Genomic DNA, 10,489 nt, shown 5'->3' on the forward strand with positions numbered 1-10,489 from the left:
ACCATGATATATGGAAATGAAGATCTAGGGTTTACTTTTGATCTCATAACATGTTTCCTAGATGCTTTTGGCAGAGTATGCAAGACACTAGTGAGGGGCATGGTGTCTAAGACACAGAAAGCCTGGATTCAAATTAAACACTGCTCTGTGGATGTCTGGCCTTTGATCCATAAATAAATGTTTCCAGGCATGTCTTTTTCAAATGAACGACTATAAACTTATTTTTGCCCACCCCTGTATATCTCAAAATCAGCTAACAGGGCACCGAACATAACATAATAAATGTTAATTACTATGGGATGTTATTTTTATTATTTTATTATTAAATTTTCCTGTTTCCATTGTTGGACTACAAAATTTCTGAGGTATAGCATATGTATATTTGATAATTGAAAATACAAAAATGCTTATTAAATGTTGAATAAATGAATGAAATGAGAAAAAATATCTAACAGGCAGTTACCTACCAAGGTTGCTTTTTACAGTAAAAGTAAATTTTATCAGGTTTTTCTCAAAATTATTCATCTCTGTTTATTTTGTAAGAAGATGAAGTATAGCCTTGCGAATCTGTTTTGTTTTCACACTATAGATGACAGGGTTGAGCACAGGGGGCAAAAGCAGATATATATTGGCCATCATCGAATGGACCACTTTGGGGGCTGATCGGCCATAGCGATGCACCAAGGACAAGCTAATCATGGGAATGTAGAAAATAGCAACCGCCCCAATGTGAGAGACACATGTACTAAAGACCTTGTGCCGTTCTTTGGGGGAGGCCATACTGAGCACAGAGCGAATGATCAAGATGTAAGACAGGACAATGCATGGTGTATCCACTCCTGTGGTCAGAATGAGACCAATTAATCCATAGATGCTGTTGGCCCGAGTATCTGAACATGCTAATTTAATCACATCTGAATGGTAACAGTAAGAATGGGAAAGGACATTTGCTCCACAGAAAGAGAGGGGCTTAAGGAGCAAGAGTAGTGGCACTATTAATATTACAGTGCGCAAAATCATTAAGAGACCCATCTGCATAATTCTGGAATGAGTGAGGATAGTAGTGTATCTTAGAGGATCACAGATTGCCACAAAGCGGTCAAAGGCCATGGCCACCAGCACCGCACATTCCATGATAGTAAATCCATGAAGAAAAAACATCTGGATAATGCAGCTATCTAGACTGATTTCTCTTGCGTTAAACCAGAGGATAGCTAATGTTGTTGACATTGTAGAGATTTGTAGCATTTGTCTTCACAATGCTCATATCCTATAGAAATAAGAAATTATATAGTTATACAAAATATTTAGATAAATTTTCTTTTGATTAAGAAAGTTATCTCAAGACATCGGTAAGTATTCTATTATTGAGAATACTCTAAATCACACTCTATTTTATATATATATATGCACACATATGTGTATATTTACTCTTAAATCCAAGATAAATATGTTAATAAAGTTTTATACATATTTAAATTTAATTATTTTCTATATTGACAGAATTTATAGTTCCATTAAATCATAATATTAAAAGATTAGTGACTTAGTTAAAAAAATCAGTGCATTCATTTTTAATACCTTTTGTATGAAATAACTAATAGAAGTCCACTTAAAAATATCTATGGGTTGGAAGTGCTCATGTGGATATAAATCTCCAGATTTTTGCTGATAATATACATTTGGAAGTCATCATTGTATAAGTGCCATTTTAATCAAAACAGTGTAGGTCAACAATCTCAGAAATTAGATTTATAAGAGATAGCTGGTGAATATGAAACTCTGTAAAAGTTATTGGAAAGGTCTATATACTCTAAATCAAGATGAAACTAGGCAGCTCTACAGGAACATTAAAATCAAGAGGACATGGTGTCATGACTGGATGTTGCATACACATCTGTATTAAATTGCTTCAGTGGTCAAGTCTTCTAAGGATTAAAATCTTCAAATGCATCTGAGAACACATTAGTGATCCTCGAAAACATAGTTGAAGCCCAGCACTGAAATCTGAGAACCTGCCTTAGCTGGTTTGGCTCAGTGGATAAAGCATAGGCCTGCTGACTAAAGGGGTTCTTGATTCCAGTCAAGAGCATAAGCCTGGGTTGTGGGCTCGATCCCGAGTTGGGCGCGTGCAGGAGGCAGCCAGTCAAAGATTCTCTCTCATCATTGATATTTCTATCTCTCTCTTCTTCTCCCTTCCTCTCTGAAATCGATATATATATATATAGAAACCTGCTACAGTGACCTGAAGAATGAGTAGAAAAATAAATAGTGGAGGCACAGCGTCTAGTATTTTTGAAACTTATCAGTGAAGGCAGGGAGAAAAATAAGCAATGGCCAAAGAAGACTATAAGGGGAATGTAAGATTTTTGTAAGAATGGAAAGACCTAGGCAAATGTATATTTACAAACTAATGTCAAAGATACATACAATACATAGTGAGAGACTGAAAATATGGAATGCTAGGGATTAATTGATGTAGGAAATTACTTAAGACAGAAGTGGGTGATTGAATATGCAACATGATGATCATTAGCTCTGAAAAAGATGAGGATCCTCGTTTCTGCTGATACTAGTAAGTGCTAAATGAGTAGGTTAGTGGAGGGTTAGAGGAGAGAAATATCACCCACTGCAATCTTTCCCCCCACAATTTTTTTTTTCATTGTGGTCAAATACACCGAACAAAATTTACCATCAACCATTTTTAGGTGTGTAGTTCAGTAATATTAAACACAGTCTTTTTAAAAAAATATATTTTATTGATTTCTTACAGAAGGGAAGGGAGAGGGATAGAGAATTAGAAACATCGATGAGAGAGAAACATCGATCAGCTGCCTCCTGCACATCCCTTACTGGGGATGTGCCCACAACCAAGGTACACGCCTTTGACCGGAATCAAACCCGGGACCCCTCAGTCCACAGGCTGACACTCCATCCACTGAGCAATACCGGTCAGGGCATAAACACAGTCTTAAAGTTGTGCAAACATTGCCACCATTCATCTCCATACATCTTTTCATCTTATAAAAGTAAAACTCTATACCCATTAAATAATAACTTCTTATTTTCCCCATTCCAAGCCCTTGGCAACCACAATTAACACCTTCCTTGCCTCCTTACCAGCTTCATATGAAAAGAGGAGCCTTTTCTGTCTTCACTAGCAGAGCAAGAACAAGTTATAGTTCTGGAGCCGTGAACTTTATAGTAAATTGGTATTAAGCTCTGGGGCCTTTGGCAAATTTAAATTTCCCTGGAGCCATAAAAAGAGAAAAACTTTTCATCTATAATACAAGACAATGCTGTGTAATCTCAGAAGGGGTTTAGCTACTGGCTCAAGTGACAAGTGGCCCTTAGAGACCTTTGATGCAAAGCAAATAAACCAAATTATCCATATAAATGAATGTTTGGATCTTGCTCTGTCACTGGGGAATAGAGAAGTGCATGTCATTGTCTCTGGATTATCACGATTCTGGGAAGATAAGAAAGCAAACCAATATTAACTAGAATAATTATGGTGACAATGAAGATGGAAGAAATATGTACCCCAGTCTGCATTACTACACTGACCCATAGGGAGGATGATATCTACTCCTGAATCCATCTCTTTTCAGTGACTCACTATCTTTTCCCCAAGAAATGGGTTAGTCCCTAATAAATTAAACAGGACCCATTTTTCTCATGGCTGAGGTCATTGTGAATAATGAGTTCTCTCATGCCTGTGTTCTTGCTCTCATACTTAATGTTTTTCCTGTGGTAATACATTTAACATCCTGGACTCATGGGGGATTTTGGCCAACCTTGTCCAAAAAGTTGGGTGTGTAACTTGAGTAGTTGAGTAACAGATGCAGATTACTTTATAGACCTAGAAATTCTAGATTCATATGAAAAGACAAGATGCATACCCAAATATTATGTTTTCCTTTATAGGGAAGCTTCACATTGGCAAAGAGTCTTGCATTTGTCCAGATATCAATTAAACAGTAAAGTGTTCTCTGTTTGGCTATTTTTCCTTGATTTATATTTGGCTTTTTTTTTTTCTCCATATGCTTCCTTGCGTGAGAATGCTTAATGGCAGAGTGGAGTGTTCAATTCAAGCTTTATAACTCCATCAGAAACCCCTATCAAGTGCCTGGACTGATACTTCAACAATAAAAGTGAACTATGAAAAAAAAATCATTGTGTAAAATGGCATATTTTAGGGTATTGCAGATAGCAGCAAACCAGTTGAAAGCCATGGCCAAAAGCAAAGAGGATTCCATAAGGCTAAATCCATGCAGAAAGAAAAATTGTATAATGCTGGCATCCAGGCTGATGTCCTGGCATTAAATCAGTGGACACCCAGTGTTGTGGGAAGAAAAGAAATAGCAATGCACATGCGAGTGGTAGAGAGTATGAATAGGAAAGAGTAAACGGGCTTGTGGAAGCTGGAGTCAATGATCATAACATAGAGTTTGTGCTGTTCTCCAAAAGGGCAACCATATAAGGCAGAAAAGAGGGATAGGAGACCCAATGTGAAAAGCTTCTAGTCCTGGAACTCCAGCCAAAGAAAGTGGGGGAATTGGAGTTACCAATGGGTAGCACAGTGGCCTGCATGAAACAGCACTCCCCTTCAGTAAGCTCCTATAATAAAACATTTCATTGAGTCAAAAGTACTCTCTGTCAGGTATTTTGATAATTGTTTTATTTAAATATGCTTTTTGTCATTGTGAATTCTTACCAAGGATATTTTTCCATTGGTTTTTAGAGAGAGTGGAAGGAAGGGGAAGAGACAGAGAGAGAAACATCAATGTGAGAGAGACACATTGATTGGTTGCCTACGCATGCGCCCGACCAGAGCCGGGATCAAGCCTACAACCGAGATATGTGCCCTTGGCAAAAATCAAACTCAGGACCCTTCTCTCTGCTGGCTGATGCTCTAGCCACTGAGCCCAAACAGCTAGATTTAAATAGGTTTTATTGATCTTTTCATTTGTATTACTTCTCACAAGGCCTACACAAGGTAGACTCCCAGTCACTGGTGTTCTGGTAAACCAAATCTCTGAAGAAAAAAAGTACCTTTGCAGTGTTTGCCTATTTTTATGGTATCAATGCGGATTTTGAGCTGCCAATATATATCACTGAACACACAGTTAACAGAGATACACATAATGGTCTTTTGAAAGATGGCATATTACTTCTCCCAGTGTTTGTGGGGTACTTGAAACATCTCTTGTGTTTTTAATCACTTTTCCAACAATAAAATTCAGGTTTCCATCCCAATTTCTCTAGCACTTTACAAACCAAATCTTAGTCTTCATTTAGTTGCTGTGAGTCCATTTTTAGGGATCAAATAATTTAGATCTAGCTATATAGAGCTATTTGTAGCTGAACACCATGAATTATTTACCTTGATTCTTTGGTTGGTTAAGAGAATGGCATCATCACATTTGTGAAACCTCTGAAATTTTATGAAAAATAATGTATGTCTTTATATGTGATATTTCTTTGGAGAAGGCTTCAGATTCCCAAGAGGCCATTGGCCCAAATGTCCTTACATTTTACTTCACAATTTTTTCTAGTTCTCCAAAATTTCCATTTTCTCCAATGAATTAGCAAATGCACCAAACCAGTACTGGATACTGAATATGGCTTACACATACTGTTGCCATGACACATACTACTCCTATCTTTTGTACTATTAATTATGAGTGAGGAAAACCAGCTAAATTATACACTAGGAAGGATCAGGTTCTTACAAATGATCTTAAAATAGTTTTCCTAGATGCTCTTGGCAGAGTATGCAATGTACGAGTGAAGAGAATGGTGTCCAAGATACAGAAGGCCTGGATTAAATTCTCAGTCCTTCTCTGTTAGATGTATGGCCTTTGGTGAACTAAACGTCTCTAGGCCTCAGCATCTTCAGCTCTAAAATACCGGGATTGGCAAAAGTAGGTTTATAGTAGGTTGTGAGCATGTGAAACACAGAGTTTATTCTTGTATTGTTATTTATTTATAATAGTACTATCTACTTGTATTATTTATCTTATTATTCTTTTTGTTATTATTTCATATCTTAGGATTTATCTTTTGGGAAATGATAGCTGCTAATTTAACCTACTTTTGCCCACCCCTGTATAATTAATAACTTTATATATCTCATTGAATTACTGTAGGATAAAATAGAATATATCTTAAAAAACTATTAGTGGAACCTGGCCGGCATGGTAGTCGAGCATTGACCTATGAACCAGAAAGACACAGTTCGATTACCTGTCAGGGCACATGCCTAGGTTACAGGCTTATGCAGGAGGTAGCTGATTGATGATTCTCTGTAATCATTGATGTTTCTCTCTCTCTCTCTCTCTCTCTCTCTCTCTCTCTCTCTCTCTTCTTTTCTCTCTGAAATAAATAAAAGTAGTATATTTTTAAAAAGCTGTTAGTAGACCACACAGTATAAAGTAAATGCCCAGTAAATGTTAATTATTATGTATATTATTTTTATTATTATTTTCCTGCTTCCCTTATTTGATGAACCATAAATACTTGAGGTATATCATATTTTATGTAATGACTTAGCAAATATAAAAATGCTTACTAAATATTTGCTGAATAAATGAATTAAATGAGAAAAAATATCTAACAAAGAGTCACCTAACAGCGAAAGTAAGTTTTATCAGGCTTTTCACAAAATTATTCATCTCTGTTTATTTTGTAAGAAGAAGACGAAGTATAGCCTTGCGAATCTGTTTTGTTTTCACACTATAGATGACAGGGTTGAGCACAGGGGGCAAAAGCAGATATATATTGGCCATCATCGAATGGACCACTTTGGGGGCTGATCGGCCATAGCGATGCACCAAGGACAAGCTAATCATGGGAATGTAGAAAATAGCAACCGCCCCAATGTGAGAGACACATGTACTAAAGACCTTGTGCCGTTCTTTGGGGGAGGCCATACTGAGCACAGAGCGAATGATCAAGATGTAAGACAGGACAATGCATGGTGTATCCACTCCTGTGGTCAGAATGAGACCAATTAATCCATAGATGCTGTTGGCCCGAGTATCTGAACATGCTAATTTAATCACATCTGAATGGTAACAGTAAGAATGGGAAAGGACATTTGCTCCACAGAAAGAGAGGGGCTTAAGGAGCAAGAGTAGTGGCACTATTAATATTACAGTGCGCAAAATCATTAAGAGACCCATCTGCATAATTCTGGAATGAGTGAGGATAGTAGTGTATCTTAGAGGATCACAGATTGCCACAAAGCGGTCAAAGGCCATGGCCACCAGCACCGCACATTCCATGATAGTAAATCCATACAAGAAAGTTGGAAATGTAGAAGTCAAGTTACTTAAGATCTCTATGTTTTGTGGATTTGTAGCATTTGTCCTCACAATGCTCATATCCTATAGAAATAAGAAAGTACATGGTTACACAAAATATCTAGATAAATTTTCTTTGTGTTAGGAGAGGTATCTAAGTTCATAAATAAGTGCTCTACCATTTTGAAAACTCTAATTTGAACTCTGACATTTATCTGCATTCATATCAGATATTTATCAAAATATATAAACATTTTAGGTCTTAAATTCAAGGAAAATATGTTGGTATAATTTTATTCATTTTATTGATTATTATTTTATATATTGACATAGTTTTAAGTTCCATTAGATCATTAGATTCTGTGGATAGAGACTTAGCTAAGAAAAATAATTACATTCAATTTTAGGTATATAATATATGAAATGACTAAGAGAAATCCACTTAAAGGTATCCTTAAATCTGAAGTGTCCATGGGATGTGAATCTCCAGGCAAAAAGTTCCAGATTTGAACTGGAGACAAAAACTCAGATTTTTTGCTTCTTATAGACTTGGAAGTTGTGAATTATTGTAATCTAACATTGTGGGTGAACAATCTCAGAGAGTGGACTTGTAAGTGAAAACTAGTGACAATGAAACTGCAGATTTACTGTAAAGGTTTATATCCTAAAGTGAGATGGGTTTAGACAATTTTTAGGAACCATAAAAACCAAGAGAGCATGGTCTCATGACTCTGTGTTATATGAACAATAGTGTAGAATCGCTTATGTAGGCAAGTCTACTAAAGGTCAAAATTTTTAAATGAGATCCCATGTAATGGTTATATTACTGAACCTAAAAAAGTAGTCGAATTTCCCCAATGAAAGCTGAGAACCTGCTAAGGTAGCATGAGGAATAAATGGGAGAATAAGCAGTGGAGGCACAGTGTATATTATTTCTGGAAACTTGTTAGTGGAATCAAGAGAAAAGGCCATGACTAAGGTAGATGGAGAATTTTTGCAAAATTGTAAAGATTGAGCATCGTCCCATGCACCAAGAGGTCATCGGTTCATTCCCCATCAGGTCAGGAGACAGCCAATGGATGTTTCATTGATGTTTCTATCTCTCTCTCCCATTCCCTTCTTCTCTCTCTAAAAATCAATTAAAATATATTTTAAAAAAAGATATAGTAAGTAACGAGAGCTTGAAAATATACAATGGTATAGAAAATTCTTTAAGAAAGTACCAGGTGATTGATTTAGTACATGATAGTAATTAGCCCTCAAAAAATCGACATGATGCAATATACAGATCATGTGTCATAGAAATGTACACTTGAAATCTATATAATCTTATTAACCAATGTCACCCCAATAAAATTTAATTTTAAAAAGGTGATGATCATCATTTCCACTGACATTAAAGAGTAAGTGGCAAAAAGTAGATTAGTGGAGGAGTATATGAGGGCATTACGTGCCAGTGCTTTAAAATAAATTTTTTAGGATAGTCAAATACACCGGACATAAAATTTACCATCATAACCACTTTAGGTATACAATTAAATGATATTGCATACATTCATAGTGTTGTGTGACATTACCATGAACTACCTCAACTCTTCTCATCTTGTAAAACTGAAATTCTATAGCCATTTAAACACCCCCCCCCCATTTCCAGAGTCCCTCTAGTCTCTGAAAATCACCATTCTACTGTCTCTCCTTATGTTTTAATTATTCTAAATATCTCATATAAATAGAATAACACGGTATTTGTTATTTTGTGATAGCTTATTTTACTTAGCACAATGTTCTCAAGGTTCATACATGCTGTAGCCTGTGTCAGCATTTCCTTCCTTTTTAACTAGTGCTTACTTTTTGCTCCACATGAGTTTTGAGTGGTATTTACTGCTGTTCTAGGAGTATGAAGTAATGGATGCCAGTTTGAAAATAAGGTAGAGGTTTTCAGTAGACATTGCAGAAAAGAGGAAAGGCAGTTGAATCAATCCACACAGAAATGTTATAACTGTTATAAAGTCTCATTCAATTAACATTTTAAAAATCTTTAAATGAATACATTTACATTGTTAAAATCAGTCCTAGGAAGACAAAAATCAAATAATAGCAATGTTAATTATTATATATTAATATGTTTTTAATTAAACATTTTAAAATACTAGGTAAAGTTTACTTCCTGAGAGCAAATACCTTGTAATAAATATACATGTTACTATTCCCTTTATGCTTGTTTCTACATTTGCTTTTTCATTTCAAGTTCCTAGGGTTTTCAGTCGATCTGAGAAAAATCATTACAATAGTTAACTATAATTTTGTAGGGTTCAGAAATCTGTGTGTTATATGGATCCCTCAGGACAAGGGTGACTGTAAGTTATCTGACTTTTCTACAAGCTCACATGAATATTTGTGAGTAGGCACCCATCAAAGAACAACCCTAACACAATAAAACACCTTTCTCTACCTTCTTACCAGCTTCATGTGGAAAGAGGAGCCTTTTCTGTCTTCACTAGCAGGGAGAGAACAAGTTACAGTTCCGGGTCCAAGGCCTTTATAGCAAAGTGGGATGGAGCTGTGGGACCATTGGCAAAATGCATTTCTCCCTGGGGTCACAGACAGAGAAAAACTAAAAAATTTCTCTCTCTCCATCTCTCCATACAGGACAGTGTGTTCCATGGGATCCTTAAATGCAAATAAACCAAATCATCCATATAAATGGATGTTGCTCTGTCACTGGGGAATAGAGAAGGGCAGGTTGTTGTGTGTATTATCCATATGCTGTAAAGATAAGAAACAAACCAGTGTTTCCTGGGACAATCATGGTGACAATAAAGAGTGAAGAAATTTGCAAACCACTCTCTAGGCCCCTGTTTCTTTATTACTGCATCGTCCCATAGGGAGGATGATACATCCACTCGCGAATCCATCTTTGCCTAGCCACTCACTAGCTTTTCCCCCTCAAATGGGTCAGCTCCTGATATATGAATTGGGCCCTATTTTGCTATTGGCTGGCATCACTGTGTATGAGTAATATGTTCTCATGTGAGCTTACTCTGGTAAATGGTGTTTTCCTGTGGTAATAAGTGGAAGGGTCCAGATTCTTGGGATAATTTTTCCAGTCTTGTCAATGTGAGCAGTTAAGTATGGATGCTGATTACTTCATGAGCCTAGAAATTCTAGATTCATAGGAGAAG

The 10,489-nt window shown here is 36.3% G+C and overlaps 2 protein-coding genes across 2 annotated transcripts in view; both read right to left on the reverse strand.

The window, feature by feature from the left end:
- Window positions 1-531: 531 nt before the first annotated feature.
- Window positions 532-6,263, reverse strand: LOC102765873 (olfactory receptor 51F1). The gene is given in 5 exon segments (XM_015563021.1): window positions 532-1,252; window positions 4,374-4,452; window positions 4,455-4,517; window positions 4,520-4,620; window positions 6,250-6,263. Coding segments are annotated over 5 exon segments (978 nt in total).
- A 420-nt stretch (window positions 6,264-6,683) lies between these two features.
- Window positions 6,684-10,489, reverse strand: part of LOC102766160 (olfactory receptor 51F1) — a 5,696-nt gene continuing 1,890 nt past the window's right edge. Inside the window, exon 2 of the mRNA XM_006762364.1 lies at window positions 6,684-7,391. Within this exon, the coding sequence (XP_006762427.1) occupies window positions 6,684-7,391 (708 nt within the window). The remainder of the gene's footprint in view (window positions 7,392-10,489) is intronic.

The sequence above is a fragment of the Myotis davidii genome, unplaced genomic scaffold (genome assembly GCF_000327345.1).
Source record: "Myotis davidii unplaced genomic scaffold, ASM32734v1 scaffold58, whole genome shotgun sequence".
In the NCBI taxonomy this organism is placed as follows: Eukaryota; Metazoa; Chordata; class Mammalia; order Chiroptera; family Vespertilionidae; genus Myotis; species Myotis davidii.